The following is a 22053-nucleotide window of genomic DNA, read 5'->3' as shown; positions in this document are numbered from 1 at the left end:
CCCCCTCTCCTCCCTGGAGACCTCTGACGGGAGTCTTCTTCGGGCTTTTTCTGGTCGTCTTTACATTGCTGTCATGTAAGAAATCTGAATTCTGGACAAACATAGAGCAAAGGACATAAAACATACAGAAGATCGCTAAGAAGGATCAATTAGAGATCACTCCATACACGGGTGCATTCAAACTCTCCAAGTTCCTTTGTATGTCTGATTCCCTTTAGCAAATGAAAATTTAATGTGCAGAAAAACATAAGTTTAGCTTCCTCCCCACCCCCAGCTATTTGGTTCTTTGTAACGAGAAGGAAAACTGGCATCTCTTTCCCCTCCTCTTCTTAAATACAACTGTCTGGCAGAAGGACAAACAGAGAAAGCATCACCTATCTCTTATTGGGATGGCCACCAGGTGGAAGGATAAGAATCAGGGAACTAGAGTAGATTCTACTATTGTTGTTGCTCTGAGTTGGTGTCAAATCAATTTCAACTCATGGTGACCCCATGGATCACAGGGTAAAAATACATCATAAGGGTTTCTTTGGCTACAATCTTTATGGAAGTAGATTGCCAGACCTTCCTTCCTCAGTGCTGCTGTGTGATGGACCTGCTAGCCTTCAGTTTAGCAATCAGGAACAAACCATTTGTACAACCTTTGGGCTGCAGGATATTACTTTGAGGATGCTACTTTGAGGACTAAGGTGAGCCTGACCCAAACCAGGGCATTTCCATTCACCTCCTGTGCATGTGAAAGTTAGACATTGAACAAGGAAGCTAGAAGAGATATTGATGCATTTGAATTAAGGTGCTGGTAATGAATATGGAAAGTATCACAGAGTTCTCTCATGGACGTGTTGTCAGGAGAGACCAGTCTCTGGAGAAAGACAGCAGGCTTGGTTAAGTAGTAGGGAATCAAAAAAACGAGGAAGACCTTTGACAGCATGGAATGACACAGTGGCGGTATTAATGAGCTAATATAAGAACAATTGTGCAGGTGGCACGGGACTGGCCAGTGTTTCATTCTGCTGTGCACAGGGTCACTATGAGTCGGAACCCACCGGACGGCACCTAACAGCAACAGGGACTGCAGAAAATGGACTCTGTTGAATGATGATGTTGACAAAGGACACTACAAGTACGAAGGACTGGCAGAAGAACAAAGAAATCTGCCTTGGAAGAAGTGCATGCAGAGTGCTTATCAGCTAGGCTGATGAGACTTTGCCTTGCATACTTCTTTGGCCATATTACTAGAAGTGGCCAGGCCCTGGACAAGACCCTTGGTACAGTACTGGATCCGCAGCAAATAGGAAGACCTTCAGTGAGATGAGTTGTCACAATGGCTATAACACTGGGCTCTAGTACACAGTTGTGAGCAGGGGTCGGGAGCAGGTAGTGTTTCATTCTATTGTGCATATGAGGGTCAATATGAGTTGGAACTAACTCCATGACACTAACAACAGGGACGTTATAGTGGCATGTAAGTTCCTTCAAGTTAATGAGATGCTTCATAGCTTGGCGAGAGACACCAAGTTTAAGAGCCATTGGTACAGAGCTGACAAGGTTGGCTGCTCTGTGGGACAAAGAGAAAGCTTTCTACTTCTGTAAAGAGTTCCAGCCTCAGAAACCCACCAGGGCAGCTCGACCCTGTCCCTAAGGTCACCCTGAAGCAGAATAGACTGGCTGACAGCGAGTCTGTTTTTGGTTTAGAGACAGAAAGAAGACCCGAAGAAGTTCGTTTTCCATAGGAGGTGCCTTATGTTTATTATAGCAAATGAAGCTTTTGTAATTAGATAATCTCACGAATGGTCAGCTAGAAGTCTCGTTTCTTTGAAAAGGCACAAAGTATCTTCAGCAAGTTGTTTGCATGTGTTGGGAGTCTTGGTGTGTGGAATGAAAATGTTATTAGGTTTCTACTTGATGATTCTAGTCACACAAGTAATTGCTTTAAATAAAATGCTCTGCCTTACTTAACACTATCAGTGTAGTGGCTGAAGGATTAGATAAACTAGGGTCTATGTGGCAAAATGGGAGTTCATTTAAACGTACTTGGGGGAATTTAAAGACATTTACTTGGGGCATTAATGACTTCAATTAAGACAGAACACATTACTTACACCAGGCAAACGATCAGCTTCAGCATATAACAGCGTGAGGAGAGCCTTAATTAAATTCCTAATTGCACTCCTCATCTTGAGCAGTACCACAGCTTGGCTCTGATTTGGGTCCGTCTGTGGCTAAGGACCCCTGGTGGCATAGAGGTTACATGTTGGGCTCCTGAGTACAAGGTCAAGAGTTCAAACCCACCAGACACTCCTCCGGAGAAAGAAGGCTTTCTACTTCTGTAAAGAGTCAAGGTATAGGAAGACTCAGAGGAAGTTCTGCCCTGTGTTATAGGATTGCTACGAGTCGGGACCAACTCGATGGCACTGAGTTGGGGTTTTGTGTTTTATTTAGTGGTTAAGTTATAGGGTACGGTCTTCCTTATTAGCGTGGGTGGACAGCTAACAGGATGTTCCAAGCCATAGTCATTGGAAGATGCCTGTTGACTCTGAGTGGTTTCTTCATTGACTTCACACTTGTCACCATGCCCGGGATTCCCACATCAGTCACTCAGACTTATGAGCACAGAATGGAATGTCACACGGTCCTTTGTCACAATTGTCAGGATGTTTGAGTCCATTGCTGTGACCATGGTACCAATCCAAGGCACCAAGGGTCTCCCATGCCCTCTTTGGCCATCTACTTCACCAACTATGATGTCCCCCTCTAGAGACGGATCCCTCCTGAGGACGGGTCTAAAACAAGGCAGTCTTGAACTGGATCGTAGCCAGCACCTCTTTAGTCCCACCCCTATAGCAACTTCCCGCTCCAGTGCCTTGTGGAAGGCCCGAGTCTGTGACCATGGAGCAGAGGGGAAGACCGGAGGGAGTGGAGCAGAGGGCAGGGGTGGCGTGATGAGGGACAGGGGTGAGAGGGAAGTTTCAGAGCATGAGGCCCTTCTACGCAGGAAGGGCACAGCCTCCTGGGGACCAGCAGCCCGGGAGGAATTCAGAAGTAATACCATTTCTTTCATCCTATTTCATCCTCAATGACTCTTCTATCAACTTGTGAGAAGCAAGGGGAGAGGGGAAAATTTGAGTGTCCTCCTAAAACCCCATTTTTCTTTACGTATCAAATACGTTATACTCACTTTGAACAATCTAGTAAGACAAAGGGTAGTTCTTTTTTGTCCCTGCCCCCTCCCTCATTAACCTCACGAATCAGTAATGGTATAAGCTAACGCAACAAACCGAACTTTCCTTTTGTAGGGATTCTGCAAGGCAGAACAGATAACCTGCCTGCTTTGGGGCTGTTCATCCTGGAGTACACGCTGAGGGAGGGAGGAAGGACTGGCCAAATTCATGGACTGGCCACTAGAGGTCACCAGAAGAACTGAATAGGCGTCAGAGGCAAAGCCGGGGCTATTTCTCCTTCACTACTGGAGGAACCTAGGTTTCAGGAGTTGAGTGTCCACATTCTTTTATTGCTCCTAGTTGAATGTGTGTACTTCCTCTGCCCCGTTCACTGGATCGCCAGTTCTTCCTGGGCAAGGCCTTTCCATGCTCGATCTGGAGCCATCCCCTTGCTCTGTCACATTGCCCCATTGCTTTCATTGCCTGTGCACTGCCTGTTCGGCACCCCAGAAAAAATAATCAGCTGACCAGCCAATGTTGCAGGCACTGTCCCAAGTGCTTTGGAAATAGTCACTCTGTAAGTCTGTGCACTTCATGAGATCCAAGCTCACTGAGTTGATTCCGACTGAGAGCGACCCTCTAGGACAGAGAGGAATTTGCCCTGTGGTTTTCTGAGACTGTAACTCTTTACGGGAGTAGAAAGCCTCATCCTTCTCCTGTGGTTTTGAATTTGTGGTTAGCAGTCCAACATGTTACCCTCTCTGCCAGCAGGGCTCCCTTCAGGGTTACATGTTAAAGGGATGAATATTCTTTGGGGGTAAATTCGTAGAATGGAATTCTATTCAGTCTAATGATGACATGTACTTCTATGAAGAGATGCTCACAGCATGTTGACTATAGCGTATAGAGTGTGTTCTGTATCATCTGGTTCTATTTTTGAAATAAAATTTACTTAGTTATGTGTCAGACATAATACCTATAAGATAGCTGAAAGTGGGACAGAACAATCTGACAGGGTAAAATGAATATCTCAGTGATTAATCATCTTCAGAGGATAGGTTTGACTTTTGTGGGTGTTTTATTTTGTATTTAGTAGCCTCATTAAAAAAATTAAAACAAAACTTTTCTTTAAGTTACAAATGATTTTTTTGTCATATGAACATTTTAAAGAAAAAGTCTGAAGTTTTGACAAAATCAATGTGTTCATTATTTTCAGTTATGTGATCTTCAATTATAAGTTCAATATGATGACTATTTTAAGAGATCTGAATTTTGTAGCACTGTAAATGGATTAGGACCCCTGGTGGCTTATTGAGGTGTTAACTTCAAAGTTAATCGTTCAAAACTACCAGCCGCTCCAAGAGAGAAAGAGAAAGCTTTCTACTCCTATAAAGAATTACAGTCTCAGGACCTCACAGGGGTGGTTCTACCCAGTCCTACAGGGTGGCAGTGAGCTGCCATTGCCTCGATGGCCGTGAGCTTGGGGAGTTTGAGTATATGAATTAAAGTGACGATCTCTCATGTTACTTGAGCCTAAGTTTTGCAATGTGGTCTTGTTGAGGAGGTCTTCATTTACTTAGATTCTTTCTTAAGTGGGGGTTTGGGAGTGAGAGAAAAGAGATGCAGTTTCAAAACCAAGAATTAAATGCATCACCCCAAGGTCCGGGAAAGAAGGAGGGAGGCCCTTAAGGAGAGGGATGGACACAGTGACTGCCACAAGGGCCTCTATGAAGCAAGGCTTGTGGAGATGGTGCAGGGCTGGGCAGTGTTTCCTTCCATCTTACCAAGAGTTACTTTGAGTTGGCGCCAACTCAATAGGACCTAACCAAGGGTCTCCACGTGAGATTTCCATGAATAAATATTGCATTATAAAACTCTGCATGCCATCATGTAACTCAGGCTTGGCTTTTTAGCACGGAACATGCAAACCTTGATTTTTGCAGCACTTGACCTTTTTGAGCTTCATTCCAGATGAGGGTGGTAGACGATCACAGGCTGATTAGCTCATTAAAGTAGAAAGATGTAAGCGTGGGGTTTCCTTTAAAAACAGGCTTCTTCAAGGGTTGTTGAGCCTCACTCACCTCCTACAGGAAAAGTACTTTGAGGAGCAAGGTCAGTTGAGGTTGGAGGTGTCCATGCAGATCTTAGTATTTAGACATTCCAAGAATGCAGTGTCCTGTGCTTCAAAGTTGCATAATAACGATGTTTGGCACCACGGTGTTTGACTTCACTTTGTATTCCGTCTTTTCAGGGTCAGGCTATTTTTCTGAGAGCCTGGCCAGTTATTGTGCCAGGACACAGGAAGAGACATGAAAGGCAAGGGGAGGATAGGGTGGGGACCAGAGGTCAGGGGCATCTGAGACAGAGGGCAAACTCACTGCCCGCCTCCTGGGTTCTCAGTTCTGAATGCACAAGAGAATCCCCTGAAAGCTTTTTTAACAGAAGACTGTTGCCTGCCCCACCTGCACAGACCATCTCTGGAAATTGGGCCTGGGCCAAATTATTTGAATAATGCAGCATGATTGGGAATCCAGGCTAGCTTGTGACACACTATGGCCTCCAGGGGCTGGCAGGCCTTAGGAAGGAAACGGGACTCAGTGGATTCAGTAGCACCCTTTTTTAGGGGTCTGAGAAAAGCACGGACCCTGTCTTCCCAGAGTCTATCCTTTTTGTCCCCCACACCCCTCTGATATACAGGGAAGGAGTTCTGCTGGCACAGCAGGCTATGCACTGACCAGCTAACTGCAACATCAGCGGTGCGAACCATGAGGACATAACGATTTGACGTCTTAGAAACCCAAAGTGGCAGATCTACTCTGTCCTATAAGATTGCTGTGAATCAAAATAAATTTGATGGCAGTGAATATTATAGGAAGAAAAAAACCCTGCTGGCATAGTGGGTTGTACATTGAGCTACTAACCACAGGCGAGAAGTTTGCAAACAACTGCCGTGCTGTGAAAGAAAGAGGAAGCCGTCTGCTCCCACGAAGATCTAGAAGTCTCAGAAACCCACATGGGCAGTTCTACTCTGACCTACAGGGTTGTTACGTGCTACAGTAGACTCTAGGTTAGGGAGTTTGGTTTTAGTTTTTAATATGCAAAGGGGCTTCAGAAAGTTCATGGGAAAATTGAATGAAAAGGTAATGGAGTATTTCCATGATTGAAACCCTCTTGTAAACGTAAGTAGCCCTGTTTGAGCAATGGTTAAGTGCTTGGCTGCTCACTAAAAGGTTCGTGTTGGAGCATGCCCAGCTCCGTGGGGAAAAGGTTGGAACCCATCAGCTCTATGAGATCCACTTGATGGTGCTCGGCTTCCGGAAAGATGAAGCTTGCTGCCATCGAGAAGACATTCACACTGACCCAGAGGACAGAGGAGGATTGCTCTGGAGGCAGTAACTCCTTAAGGAAGCAGACAACCTCACGTTTCTCCAGCATCATGATGGCTTTTCTGGGAAAAGATTAAAACTCAAGAAACTCTGCCATTGAGTTGATTCTGACTCACACTGACCCCATAGGACAGGGTATAACTGTCCCCGAGGGTTTCTGAGACTGTCACTCTTTATTGGAGTAGAAAGCCTCATCTTTCTCTTGATGAGCAGCTGGTGGTTTCAAATTGCTGACCTTGCAGTTAACAGCCCAACATATAACCACTGTGCCACCAGGGCGCCTTAAAATCGATGGGGGAAGTTCTACTCTCTCACCTGGGCTTGCAATGCGTTGCAAGTCAGTGCCTGGAATAACAGTAGTCTATCAAAAATCATAGAAAAATCATGCTAAAAAATCATAGAAACACCTTTAAAGGAAAAAATATCCCAATGTGAAGTCATTTATTATTCTTATTTTTTAAATGTATTCTTCACCTAGCATCGTATCTTCTCATTGATTATCTTTATAGTTCTAGGTTTTTCGTTTAGGTCTTTAATTTACCTTTATATATATATAATCTTGGTATTATATATAAATATAAATATATATTTATTTATTTATCCTGGGTGTCTTTCTTCTCCATATAAAGTAGGTGATTCATTTTCCATTTCTTTAAAAAATGATGTCAGGATGTGGATTGGAATTGCATTATATTTATAGATTACTTTGGGTAGTATTGACATTTTCACAATTTTGAGTCTTCCTATCCATGAGCATGCTATAGTCTTCTATTTATATGGGTCTCTTTTGGTTTCTTATTGTAGTGTTTTTGTAGTTTTCTTCATACACATTTTTTAAAATTTGTTTCTCTGCTGACCTTGCGGCTAACAGCCCAACTTCTTAAACCATGGCACCACCAGGGCTCCCATTTTCCGATAATATGCAGCAACTTTCCGTGACACATTTAATCTTTTGTGTGGCCGTTGTAAAGGATATTTGTATAAGCAGCATGGGGACATATTTCATCTGGATTCCCTATTGCCATGCTTCCACCTTTCATCATTCTTTACCAATTTTGACTCCAACTCTATGTCTCTGCTAGGATCAATAATTCATTGCAATGGTCACACAGAACTCACAGACAATATGCAAAACTGGGGGGGAGGGAGGCTTTTAGGGGGACTAAGGTTACCGCAAGGCATAATTATTAAACAGCAAGAATACAATCATTGTTCTACAGCAACACCTTTCCCCGGCCAGTAGCCAAGTCTCTCTCTGGCCCTCCATCTCTCATTTTTGTGGTCCCTTGCCCGCTATCTCCATGGGCCTGGAACTCAGCCCATTGCTCTGCTTCACAATCTCAGTCTCAGCGCTGATCTTCTGTCTCATGATCTCCTTGCCTGGCCTCTGGTTCCTCTGGTCTCAGCCTCCACCACTTCAGCCAGAGACCTCAAATGTGCTACACTGGGTTCTCTTTTTCCAATGGTCTTGGGACTCCTAGCTCTGGAGCTGCCTCAAAGATGACTCAACCTTACACCCAGGGGGCTGGTAACTGACACTGACCAATCCCTTCTATTAGTGTTACACGCTGTAGTTGCATGGTTTCATCCAATCATTTGGGGGGAATTACAAAGACATAGACCAAAGAGCCATATAAGAAAATTTCACTCCACAGTATGATTTTTCTTCCTTTTTAGAGCTTTCTTTAGTATATAGGAATTGAATGATTTTTGTTGTTGATCTTTTACCTGAGAGTATAAATACTTACAGTAGCAAACAGTCCCACTTTTCTCCTGAAGAGTGGCTAGGGAGTGTAAACTGCTGATCTTGAGGCTAGCATCCCAACTCCTTAAATCATAGCCCTAACAGTGGTTATGACCAAAAGGTTGGCAGTTCGAAATCATGTGCTGCCTGAGGGAGAAAGAGCGGGCTTCTTACTCCTATAAAGAGTTACAGTCTCAGAAACACACAGGGGCAGTTCTACCCTGCCCTATTAGGGTCACCATGAGTCGACATCCGCTCAATCAATGGCAGTGTGGTTTTGTCTGTTTTTCAGTAAACAATCGCTAGGGCATCGTGGGCACAAACTGGGCTGCCAAGTGTGCTGTCAGCAGTTTGCATCACTTACTGCTCCCAGGAGAAAGATGAAGAAGTCTGTTCCTATAAAGAGTTACAGCCTCCAAAACCCTACAGAGTCACTGCGATTTGAAATCAACTCAAGGACTTGGGGTTTGGGTTTGGTTTATTTTCAGGAAATCACTCAGGCAAATTCCCTGATTCTCTGTGGATACTTGAAGGCAAAACTTCCCCTCTGACCTCTCTAACACACTGGGCCTGTGGGCCAAATACTATGCTGCTGATAATTGGTCAGAAAGAACTCAAATAGAGTCTGAGCTTTTCTCAAGACTTAGACTACAGTTGGGGTGCCCCCTTTAGACTGCAGCCTCTAGAATTTAGAGCTTTAGATTTTAATCTCTAATGCAGTCTATCCACTTCTGAAGACACTGTTTCCATCTCCTTATGCCTTCCCCAGAGAACTCTGCGCTCTTCAATTTATACCAAGCCAAAATGGTAGTTTGGGCATTCTCGAGAGATTCACATTGTGTTCCTTTGAAATGATCTTTGAGTTTCAGGACAAAAACCAAGTGTGAAGGGGCAAGATTAGGGCTAGAGAGTGGATGGGGTGAGGTTTCCCGAGGGAGTTCTTATAAGACAGCTTGTGCTACCTTCAATGGGTGAGCAGGTATACTGTCTGGGTGGGGAAAAACCCCAAAATCTTTAGCCCAACTCTCCTGGCCTTTTTCTCATTAACACAGGTTCTGATTATCTTAAATCTTCTTGCTAATAAGCCCCCATGATTGCCCTGTGCCTTTCAAGAAAATCTTTTGAGATCACCCCTTTGGAGCCCCAAAAGGCAGTGGGCGTAACCACCTGAGCTGACCTCTCTGCCTTGAATGTAACTTGCCCAGCAGATCCCCTCGGACGTCCCTAGACTTATTAACTAGACTTTTCCCCCTCTCTTTTTAAGTCACTCTAAGGTGACCCAAGCAAGTGTATTTCTGAACGAACTTGTCTTCAGACATTCACTGATCCTAGAGACACATTCAAGCAGGGTTTGTTTGGAATAAACCTGTGCACGCAGGAACTGAAATCCTAGTAACAATTCTTTTGGATTCACAGATGTAGATATAGTTGCTCCTGTTGCTGAGTGAATGCACTGAATGTTGTCCTGCTACACGATACTCAAAACTCCCAAGTAGGAGAATATAAAGGAGGATAGATTTCACTAACTCACACCGAATAAGCACTCAAATGGGTCCGGGCAGGGTGGAACTGACCTGATTATATTTAGTTAGCACATAAATATTACAGTACCATTTCATGTACACAACCTCATCAGAGACTTCAAGACATCCAGGGCGGGGGACACTGGTGTCATCCACTGGTGTTTATGTGGGGAAGGTGATCACACAATGATGGTTTTTGTTCTTTGGTGTCTGCTACCTGATCCATTCAACACCTCGTGATCACACAGGCTTGTGTGCTTCTTCTCTGTGGGCTTTGTGGCTTCTGACTAGATGGCTGCTTGTTTTCCTTCAAGCCTTTAAGACCCCAGACACTGTATCTTTTGATAGCTGGGCACCATCAGCTTTCTTCACCATGTTTGCTTATACACACGTTTGTCTGAGACTAAATCTTTACGAGAGCAAATAGCCTCATCTTTCTCCTATGGAGTGGCTGGTGTATTTGAACCACTGACCTTATGGTTAGCAGCCGAATGCCTAACCCCCAGCACTACTACAGGTAGCTCCTTCTCTTACTTCTAGTTTCTTTAAATTAATTGGTCTGTGAATTTTGTGTGGTGTTTACTTGTTGGGTTGCTAACCACAAGGTCAGCAGTTCTAACTCACCACCTGCTCTTTGGGAGAAAGATGGGCTTTCTACTCCCGTAAAGGCTTACAGTCTAGGAAACTCACAGGAGGCAGTTCTACCTTGTCCTAAAGGGTCACTATGAGTCAGCATCAACTCCATGGCAGTGAGGGGAGGGGGGTGCAGGGGGGTTAAAGCAATGAGTTGCACCTTGAACTGCTAAGCAAAAGGTCTAGGGTTCAAACTCCCTAGCTGCTTGGAAGAGGAAGATGTGGCAGCCTGCTTCTGTAAAAGACGTACAGCCTCAGGAAGCCCATGGACCGTTGTGCTCAGATCTGCAGGGATGCTGTGAGTCAGTGAACTTGGCAGCAGCGGGTTGCGGGTCAAAGTATTGTCCCAGGAGCTTGATAGACATTATTTCACACGATTCTTTTCTAGATTGACAGGTCTTTCTTTATAGCCATGCACAGTCTGGATGATCCCTCGAAACATGTCCCTCCTGTTGAGATTTGAAATGCTGGTGGCATCGTGTCCAGCTTGATAGCAACATGCCTGCCACCGCAGTATGAAAAACTGACAGGCCGTGGCGTTCTGCTTTGGAAAATTAGCCAATGAAAACCTTATGGGTCACAAAACTGTTAGCTGGTGCAGTGTTGGAAGTTGAGCCCTCTAGGTTGGGGGAGCCCCCTTGGCTGCAACAAGGAAATCAAGCATGCCAATGATCCTGGAGATGGGGGGCATTTTGCTTGGTCATCCTGGTGGCAAAGCGAGCTACACGTTGGGCTGTTAGCCTTAAGGTTAGGAGTTGGAAATCACCAGCTGCTCTGCAGCAGAATGAGGAGGGTTTCTAGTCCAGCTAAGAGATACAGTCTTGGAAACCCACAGGGACAGTTCTAGCCTTGCCCATGAGGAGGGTTTCTAGTCCAGCGAAGAGATACAGTCTTGGAAACCCACAGGGACAGTTCTAGCCTTGCCCGTGAGTTGGAATGGACTCGTTTGTGGCAGTGGGTTTGTGTTTGACCCTGGGGCCACTAAGCGTGGAAGCAGATTTGCTTATGTTAATAGCAAGAGCAACAATTCCTTCACGTTTGAACACAGATCCTGGAGACAGCCTTGCGCAGGGAGGCCCTTGTTCAGTTCACAGGAATTCTTGGCCCTTTGAAAAGCTGCTGAAGACTCCATGCCAGACTTTGGGTGACTGCAGAAGAGACGTTTCTTGGCCCTCTGACTTCATGGTTAGAACCCTGCCTGATCGATCTCCTTCCGCGTGCTTGGCCGTGTTATCCCATGTCATCTCCCATTGAGTTCATCCTGCCTTCTGCCCATGGCCTCCTCACACCACCTAGGTAGATGGAGGCAAGCCTTCTATTGAACACTGGGTGGCAGGGCTAAGATGGTGCAGGATTTCCTTCTGGGCTGGTGCAATCGGACCGTTTGTTGGGCCCGGCTGACTGCACGTTAAGAGAGCCTTGACGGTCAGTGGGTCACGGTGTTTGTCCAGTGGTGGCCAAGGAGAGCTTTTTTTGGATGCTTTAGGAGGGTTTGTGTTATGGCCATGCTGCTTCCACATGCAGCCTTCTCGTGCCCACTTCTTCTCTGCCGTGGAGCCTTCCCCCGTGCTCGCGACAGCTTCGTTCTCTGCCCTTCTCACCCAGGCCCCCTGCCCAGCCTTCTGGCCTTCTGGAGCTTTCCCTGACCACCCACTCCTTCCCAGCCCCGAGTTCCTCTCTCAAGGTCATTCTTTTTATTTCCTGTTTACACTCATGAATCACCCTAATTGTTTATCACTGGCTAATGGTTTGTCTTCTCTGCGAAATCGTAAGCTCTGAAAGGTCAAGTTCTCCTTTTCATTCCCGGTTATACTCTAACCCCAAACTCATTGCCATCGAATCAGTTCTGACTACACAGACCTTCTAGGACAGAGCAGAATTGCCCCCGAGAGTTTCTAAGCCTGTTACTTTTTACACAAATAGAAAGCTTCATCTTTCTCCCACACTGCTGTACTCTCATGCCTCCATCCCCGCTATGATATTGTACGTCATTCTTAACTGGGTGACGGGCCCATAGTAAACCAGGTCCATCAAGTTATTCCCACTCTTTATGGTCCCAGATGTGTCAGCGTGGAATCACGGGCTGTACAGTTTTTAGTGACTGATTTCTTGCCTGGAGTTTGCCAGGTCTTTCTTTCAAGATACCTCTGAGTGGACTCCAACCTTTAGTTTTCCGATTACCAGCTGAAGGTGTGAACTGTTTATTCCACTCAGGGACTCAGCCTGCTGAAGGTGTGAACTGTTTATTCCACTCAGGGACTCAGCCTGCTGAAGGTGTGAACTGTTTATCCCACTCAGGGACTCAGCCTGCCTCCCACTCCAACTCCTCTGCCAGTGACTTGATGCCAACTCACAGTGACCCTACAGGGTGGGGTTGCTGAGTCTGTACATCTGTCTCGGAACAGACAGCCCACCTTTCTCCGGAGGAGCAGGGGGTGGGTGTAACCACGCACCTTGAGTTCAGCGGTCTAACATGTAACCTACTGTGCCATCAGAGCTCCTAAAGTGCTCAATAAGTATTTGTTGAATGAAAGAATTAGAGAAGCCTCTGTCAGCCAGGGGCCTGGCAGCCATAGACTTCCTGCCAATCAACCTTGCCCTGTTTATGGTGCCTCAAACTGGCTTTCACCCAAGCAATCCATTCAGACTCAGAGCCAGTCACAGGGCAGACTAGAATGGCTCCTTCAGGTTTCTGAGACTGTGGGTGCTTAGGGGAGTACACAGCATCATTTTTTTCTCCCAGGATCTGCACCTGTTCCAGGAATCTTTCTTGTGGCTGGTGTTAGCACTGGCGAAATGACCTCAGACTTGCTGCCCTCTCCTCGTGTCCCTGTGTGGCATGAAGTTACTGTTGTTTCTGTGAATATCTCTTTAGTGAATTCAATCAGAAATGCATTGGGGGATCTGCCACCAGAAAGAACAGATTCTTTGCTGTGCCTTTCTTGGGGATATGTAGGACTACTGGCAGAGCCCCCAAAAGTCTGTCTGTCCGTCCATCTGTCCGTCCATCCATCCATCCATCCATCCATCCATCCATCCATCCTTCTCTCTAATTCTCTCTGTCCACTCACCCAGCCAGCCAGCCATCTATGGCTATCCACTTAACTATAACTGTGTACTAGGTGATATGATAGGCCTCTAAAGACATACAAAGGAACAGTTTCTACATTCAAGGGAGTCTCTGTGCATTAGCGAGATAAGACAACCTCACAAGATAATAGCCACCAGCACAGAAAGGTAGTGAGCAAGTCCAACCAATAATGGCTGCATTGCCGTGCAATTGGCGCACGGGTGGTGTACACTAGTGGGGGCAGGGGGGCTCTCTGGGATTGAATGCAGGTTTCAGAAGACAGGCTTTGGCCTTGTGTCTCAGCATGCATTACTCTGTGGCTTCACACAGTGGTCACTGTCCCTTCTGGTTTTGTAGGTCCAGCCAGCAGATGCTCCAGTACTTCTTTGGCTACAAGGAGGGCCGGGAGGCTCTTCGATGTTTGGCCTCTTTGTGGAACACGGACCTTATGTTGTCACAAGCAACATGACCCGTAAGTGCTGCTCGGACTACATTTTTCCTACGGCGCATTATTTATCGGAAGCTCCTATCTGCTCCAGAAATAATTTAGAGTAAACACTGCACCACTCAGAATGGCTCAGCAGTTCCAGGTTATAAAAACACAGCCGTCTGGCAACGTCTGTCCGAGCAGGAGGACACCCCAGAGGGAAAGTCCTGCCTGGGCTGCTTTCTCCTTTGAAATCTGGGTGAAAGATTCTAAGCTGGTTTCAAGGAATCTGGTACTGACTCAAGCAACCCCAACTTCATGGAACCACTCGGTTTTCATTACTAGTTGGGAGAGTTCACTGTGTGGGATTCCTGGGTGGAATAATAATCTGAATTGTTTGTGGCTCAGTCACACAGAGAGTCTGGTATCTTGGAAGCAAGCTACTTCTAAGGATTGGGGTTAAGATAACAGAAACACAGAGATGGGACAATCCGGATTTTTCGTCTAGCTCGGTTTTGTTGTTGTAGTTGTTGTTGTGTTTCATTTTGTGGAGATGGTTTACTTTTCCCGTGTCAGAATCCGCGGGGGATTCAGCATGAGCGTTTCTCAGCCAGTTTCCCTGGGACTGTGGCAGAGAAAGCAGATTCAAGAGGCCTGGATGTTACAACCAAGCAAACATAGACCACCAGTTGCCTCAGGCCAGGTCTGCCTCAGACGGGTTTCGTGTGTTCCAGAATGAAACTGCTCCCTTGTGTTTTGTTGCTTGTGATTTTTCTGAAGCAGACCGTCAGGCTGGACGGGTTTGAACCACCGAACTTGTAGTTTTTCAAATTGTTTGCATTACCCTGGGACCTAATGGATGGGAATTAAACTCCACTGCCATCAAGTCGGTTGTGATTCATAGTGCCCCTGTAGGACAGAGTAGAATGGTCCCACTGGGTTACATACCTGTACAGTTTTACATATATAATGTATATATAGAGATAGATATAAATCTTTATGGGAGCAGAAAGCCTCATGTTCTTCTGCAGAGCCTCTAGTGCAGCAGTTCCTAACCTGTGGGTAGCAACCCCTTTGGGGTCAAATGACCCTTTCACTGGGGTCGCCTAAGACCATCAGAAAACATGTATTTCCAATGGTCTTAGGAACCGAGAGACCGCTCCTCTATTGTCTCCAGGCGGGCCTGCCCACACGCAGCTACGCCCACCTATGAGCACCTGGCGTGAAGACTGTTACCCATGCTATACCATGCTTCAAGAAAAATTTCATTTATTTGTCATTAGAAATAAATATTTCACAATACATAATTACACCTTGTTTTTGTGATTCATCACTGTGCTTTAATTATGTTCAATTTGTAACAAAGAAAATACATCCTGCATGTCAGATAATTACATGATGATTCATAACAGTAGCAAAATGACAGTGATGCAGTAGCAACGAAAATAATGTTATGGTTGGGGTCACCCCAACATGAGGAACGGTGTGAAAGGGTCATGGCATTAGGAAGGTTGAGAACCGCTGCTTTAGGGGATTTGAACTTCTGACCTTTCAGTTAGCCGAACCATGTCTAGGTGGTTGATGGGTTTTCATTGGCACATGAATTTGCTTCCAAGCTTCTATGGGGAAACTCTCTGGGTTGAAGGAGGAGGAGGAGGAAAAAGTAAGGGCCCTGGTGCCCGGCCTCTACTGTGAGAGTCCCTTGTCCACGTCCACTGACGTGGCAAGGCTAGGTGGCCATGCCCACTGTATTCCTGGCACAGACTCAGATTTCTTCTCTGTCTTCACAGTGCGCCTCAGAGACTTCTCGTGGACCACCACGTTCTCGATGCTGTACATCGACAATCCCGTGAGTACGCAGCCACGTCAGCGTGGGCTAGCCTTCTGTTTGTCTTTGTAGTGAGTGCATTTTTGAAAAAGGGAGGTACTGATTTCCTTCTTTTCAAAACAGAATTTAATCTATAAAATGAAAACCCTTTCGAGGCTTAGCTATTCTGTTACTGTCCATCACCCCACCGGAGTCTGGGGACTCCTTGCAGAAGGCTTCTCTTCTTTCCCCTTGCCTAATCTTAAAAGACGTTCTGCTCACAGCACTCGGTCTTCCAGGGTTAGGGGTAATTTATTCCCACTGCTGATCTAGATCCCCCATACTGGCATACTTCTGGCATGTTATCAGGAGAGACCAGTTCCCGGAGAAGAGCATCATATTGGTAAAGTAAAGGGCCAGCAGAAGAGAGGAAGGCCCTGGGTAAGATGAGTTGACACAATGGGCTAATGCACAGGAACCATCGTGAGGATGGTACAGGCCCGGGCAGTGTTTCCTTCTCTTGTGGATAGGGCCGCTATGGGTCAGAACCTACTATTCGGAACGTTTCATCTTTCCAATAGAGCCCTTGATATCAGAAGTCAAAATGCCCTCTTAGCATGGAGAGTAAAACAAAGAAGCCTCTTGGGGATGTGATTCTGAATTTGCCTCCCCAAACTGCTCAATAGGAGAGTAACTTTTAGGTCAGCTTCTGTACATTTGGAATACCTCTACCTCACGAAGTTCTCTGACTTCTCTCATTCCCCAGGATGGTTCAAAAGACAAACTGTTAAGAAAGCAAAAACAGAAAACAACACCTCAAAATTCTTGTTCTTTAGCCACCGCCCTGTATTATCAAATAGCCTATCTTAGAGCCTTGAAGGCGCTGTTGAGTAAGCCTTGGATAGCTAACTGAAAGGTTGGAGGTTCAAACTCACCAGCCACTCCTCAGGAGAAGAGATGAGGCTGTCTGCTCTCCTTTAGATTTACAACCTCAGATAGCCTCTACAGGGTCTCTATGAGTCAGAACGACACTGACGGCAGTGGCATTGGTTTTAACTGCCGATTTCACTGAAAACGGAATGGCGTGCGCTCTTGGTGGTGGTTGTTGGGATGGGGTAGGAAGTGGAGACAGGAATCTCTACATCTGGCTAGTACGGTGATCCTTCTACAAATTATTGACATGCAATTGCTAGTCACTTTTACTTTTGATCTATTTCCCAGGTGCCCATGAGTGTCTGAGTATTAGGAAATATTAGTTCAACATCATCCACAATTATTTTATTTTAAAACGCCATATCTACTGAAGGTTACGTGGCTTACTGGTCCCACTTCTCGTGAATAAAGCAAGAAATGGATGCACATAGAGCTCTCTCTCATCTCTGTTCTGATACATATGTGAGATCGAATTGTGAGGCAGGAAGTGGGGAGGGTCACGAGGGATAGCATACTTACAGTCTCCAGAGACCCCAAAGCACAGCAAACAGGGCCACTCAGAATGGAGCCACCAGGGACCAGCTAACCAGAGGTGGAAACATGCAGGGTGGGGTTTAATGAGGTCTTTCAGCTTTCCTGGGGACTGGACATTGTGAATAATTCTGCAAAGTTGTGGGGCAGATAAGTGTCCCTATTTTGGGGGTGCCCAACCCTGGGGCAATGATGATGGGTGCCTACTGGAGTGGGAGGGCCTGATAAAGGAAGTGGTTGGAAAGAGGATGTAATTAGCTGCTCAAGAAGGGGAAGAGACTAGCCTGTATACCAAGTCTCAAAACTGGGTCAAGACAGCCTGGAAAGAACATAGCATTGCAGCCTCCAGCCTAGCGAATTCCTTCCTGGTAGAACGGAGTAGTGCCCCCTGTAGGTTTCAGAGGGAAGAACACTCTGGGTCTTCTGACCCTGCAGGGCTCAGCACAGGGGACTTCCCCAAGTCAACTGACGGCAGCATCCCCACTGCTGCAGCAGGACAACTCTGCGCTGGACAATGAGGTTTCTGCTGTGCTATGGGGCCACGAGGAGGCTAGAGAGAAATAGTGATGCTTCAAACAGGGACAGTGATAGCAGAAATCTGAGGTCAGAGGTTGGCCTTGGGATGAAGGTCAGGGTCCCTCCAGGTGGGATCTGGCTGCAGGGCTCAGAGGCGTGCATTTCCGTGTGGTCACTCCTGTTCATTTATCTCGCCTCAGGTGGGCACCGGCTTCAGTTTTACTGATGATCCCCAGGGATACGCAGTCAATGAAGATGATGTGGGGAGACATTTGTACAGGTAAACTGCTGGGGCTCTCTCAGCCTTCTTCCGACCCACTGTCTTTCTATTTCATTAGAAAACCGCCGTCCAGCAGGAGAAGGGTTATTTTATTGATGCTTGTAGTACAACTCATAAATATTTGGAAAGGGTACTTTTTCCTAGGGAACAACACACACACACACACACACACACACACCTTTTTTGGGGTCCACTTTGATACAGACCTGATTAATTACAAATTGCACACAATCGATCACTGTGAAAATGCTCCCGCGAGAACATAGCAAGAAGAGCTAGATCCGTAAGGCTTGTTTTTCCTGTGGCGTCTTCTTAAGAAACAATGGACGGGAACAGAGGTTTCCTTTTCTCTCTGTCAGGTAAAGATTCATCGCAAACTTTTCAGCCAGCTGCCTGCGAGCTGTCTGCGTGCCTTCAAGCTTTATATTTAACTTTGAATTTTGCCTGAAGGTGGCTTTTCAGACCTTTGTTTGTTTGTTTGTTTGTTTGTTTGTTGTCTTTATTTCTCGGGACCTTCCCACTGTGACCTTTGAAGGTCTGTGAGCGAGACTACCTGGTGCTTTCCTGACTGCTCCTCGTGACTTCCCTGGGTTGACATCTTAGCTTGTTAACGGTCACTTCTCTTTATTTTACAAAGCTTTTCTTTGACTTAAGAAAGGAAAATGTAAAATCCTAAGCCTGATCAAACAGCATACATATAATTTATTCCTTTCTTTTTCTTACCTTCTACTTCTTTAAACTATTTTACTAGCACGTATTTCACAAATTGTACAATTCAATAGTTCAGTTACAGGCAGAAGAGTTGTACAGTCATGACCACAATCAACCTTAGAACTCTTTCGTTATTCTTGTACTGAGGATTCCCCTCCCATTCTGCTCCCCACCCGCACCCCACCCCCACCGCCTCCCCTGCCCCATCCCCAAGGAACCACCAGTCCAGTGACGGTCTCTGTAGGTTTACCTATCCTGGATTTCATACACAGAGAATCATCAAAACAAAGCAAACAACAATAAAAAGCAAAACCGATGAAAAACCTCAATCAACGGAAAAGAAAGCAGAAAATATTAAGCACTGGAACAAATTTAAAATGGATCGCAAGGGAGTTCAAATGATAAGGTGTTAAATTTTAACCTAACCGCATCTGCAAGAATCCACTTTCCAATGCACTCACTTTGGTGTCTTGTTCGTTTGTGTAAGTACAAGCGCCCTTCCTCTCCCAGCCAGACTGTCCAATGGGTACATTCTCCCTAGAGATGGGGTCCTGGATGACGAGAGCACCAGGGCACCAGTTGGCATTATCATAATTTAATCAAAGAAATCCTCCTAGTGCACAGGAAAGGTTAACTACCCTCCTCAAGACAGACAGACACACACACACACACACACACACACACACACACACACACACACCACTCATTCTGTCATTTACTGGTGCATAAACCCAATCCCAGAGGTGAAGGAGCCCATAGATCTTTGACACAATCCCCATTCCCCCTTCCTCTCCAGGACAGACAGTTCTGAAGGGAGGAATGAGAAGCCTCTGGGTCTTTGCTCAGCATCCCCTGCCTCCTCCCCCTCCTGGTCCAGAAAGGGACATGGCTGTTGCCTTTGGCACTTTGATTTTCCGCATGCCTCATTATTTTAATCTTTGTCAGTCAGTTCCCAGGGGGCCCATGCCTGGGGGCTCCCCTTTTGCTTTGGGTACACTGGTTCCTCTGAACAAGATTAGCAGCCCTTCTCTCCAGAGGCAGTGGGGGTGTTCCCCTAGTTTGTCCACCCTGGCTTGATTGCCCCACCCATTATTCAAGCACCCTGTCTTTCCCAGTTAACGCTGTGCTTTCTCCTTCCCTGGAACCTCTGCATCCCGCGCACCCCTCTTTTGGCTTCAGTCCAAATAAGTTCAGTTGTTTAACTAGCAAACACCCAGAGGGCGGAGGTTCTGTATGACAGAGAGGCATCCAGGTATCCACCCTCCTTCCAGAGGCTGGGCTCTGCAATGCCCCTGTTCCTCCCCCCCCCCCTTTTTCTTTTCTGTCTCTCTCAACCCTCCCCCAGTGATACCCGGCTTCCAGTTGACCCTGCACGGATGGTGACTGCTGACATGTGGTACAGTTCCTCTTGCATGACACGGAAAGGGGGCCTATTTCAAAGCATCCATTGTTTATAGCTGTTTTAGTTCTTTTTTTGCTCCAGGCTCCTAGAGCTGGAAAATAGCTAATCAAGGGTAGTGCAGAAAACTGATTTCAGCTGTTTCCTTTAGAGTTTGCAGTATTTATTTCCCTTTGTGACTACAGTCTCCTCTCCAGCTGCCCAGATGGGTGTCTGGAACGAGGAGGTCGCTTGGTCAATGGGCTACTGCAGATTAAAAGACTCGACTTTTCTTCTTCCTTTGAAGCCCATCGGTTCCTTTTTTGTCCCTCTGAAAATCTCATTTCTTTTGACTATAAATAGTGCAGGGCTGTGAGGGACAGACTGCTCTCGGCATTTCAGATTCACATGTATGCTGCTCTGTGTGCACGCTCAGAAATAAAACGCTTCCGCTAACAAGAGGCTTAATTATCTTAAAGATATATATTTTAAATTGTCTTTCTAGAATATAGCAGCCCTGGTGTCCTAGTTGCTGGCACAATTGTTGCTAATCACATAGTCAATAGTTTGAGCCCATTAGCCGCTCCGAGGGAGCATGAGGCGGCTTTCTGCTCGCATAAAGATGTATGCGATGTGCAGGATGTGAAGCCAGAAACCCGGAGGCAGTTCTACTTTGCTCTGTCAGCATTGCTACGGATCAGAGTGGACTTGATGGCAGTGGGGTTGGTGTTTGGGTTATCTTGAACATGTGCCAAAGCCATGGTGTCTTTCTGGTTTTAGAGGGTGGGGACACTGTACCAGGAATCCAAGCCCAATTCAAAAGAGCATTTGGCAGGAGGGATCTCATTATCGATGTCAGATGGATCTTGGCTGAAAGCTGAGAATACTAGAAAGACATTTACTTGTGTTATGGGCTAGGCAAAGGCACTTGACTACGTGGATCATAACAAACTATGGACAACATTAAGAAGAATGGGAATTCCAGAATACTCTGTACAGGTGCTCATGCAGAACCAAGAGACCCAGAAATCAGAGGCCAAGAGACACTGGTAAAGAACAAGGGGACACTGCCTCGTTTAAAGTCAAATGAGTTGTGCGTCAGGGTTGTATCCGTTCAGCATACTTATTCAATTTGCATGCTGAGCAAATCATCCTTGAAGCTGGACTAGAGGAAGAAGAACCCGGCATCAGGATTGGAGGAAGATTCATGAACAGCCCGTGGTACGTAGGTGACTCAACCTTGCTTGCTGAAAGCCTAGGAGACTGGAAGCACTTCCTGGTGATCAATGACTCCTTCCTGCAGTGTGGATCACAACTCACAGCCAGGCCCACAGACAACATCATGGTAAAGGAAGACACCAATGAAGTTGTCATGGGTTTCGTTTTATTTGAATACACAATGAGCACCCATGGCAGCAGCAGTCAAGCAACGAAAGGCCTTATCACATCGGGCGCATTGGCCGTATAAGATCAATTTAAAGTGCTAATGAGCAGGGTTGTCACTTTGAGGATTACAATGGGCCCCATCTAAGCCATGCTGCTTTCCATGGTCTCCCATGAAAGCTGGACAATGAAGAAAGAGAGCTGCAGAAGAACTGATGCACTTGAAGGATGGTGTCGGTGAAAACTGCGGAGAGCATTACGGGCTGCCAGAAGAACAGACAACGCTGCTTTGGAGGATGGGAAGCCAGAATGCTCGTTAGCAGCGAGGATGGTAAGGCTTCCTCTCGGGGACTTTGGATACATTATCAAGAGAGACCAGCCCCTAGAAAAGGGCGACCTGCCTGGCACAGTGGCTCAACACTGGGTAAAACGTAGCATGGACCAAGCAGCCGTTCAGTCCGTTGTACAGAGGGTTGCTGTGGGTCAGAGCTGACTATGCAGCACCGAGCGACAATAGCGTCTTCCTTCCACCACTACTTGCTGATCGCCTACGGTGTGCGAGGCCCCACT

General features: G+C 46.2%; 1 protein-coding gene across 1 annotated transcript in view; it reads left to right on the top strand.

Annotated features, from left to right (window-relative positions):
- Positions 1-22053, top strand: part of CPVL (carboxypeptidase vitellogenic like) — a 130926-nt gene that overhangs the window by 23287 nt on the left and 85586 nt on the right. The window contains exons 3-5 of the mRNA XM_004702853.2: positions 13875-13989; positions 15735-15793; positions 17932-18011. Of these exons, the coding sequence (XP_004702910.1) occupies positions 13875-13989; positions 15735-15793; positions 17932-18011 (254 nt within the window). The remainder of the gene's footprint in view (positions 1-13874; positions 13990-15734; positions 15794-17931; positions 18012-22053) is intronic.

This window comes from Echinops telfairi, unplaced genomic scaffold (assembly GCF_000313985.2).
Source record: "Echinops telfairi isolate 266 unplaced genomic scaffold, ASM31398v2 ScPeMD7_23;HRSCAF=83, whole genome shotgun sequence".
Classification (NCBI taxonomy): domain Eukaryota; kingdom Metazoa; phylum Chordata; class Mammalia; order Afrosoricida; family Tenrecidae; genus Echinops; species Echinops telfairi.
This window is presented reverse-complemented; position numbering and strand designations above follow the sequence as displayed.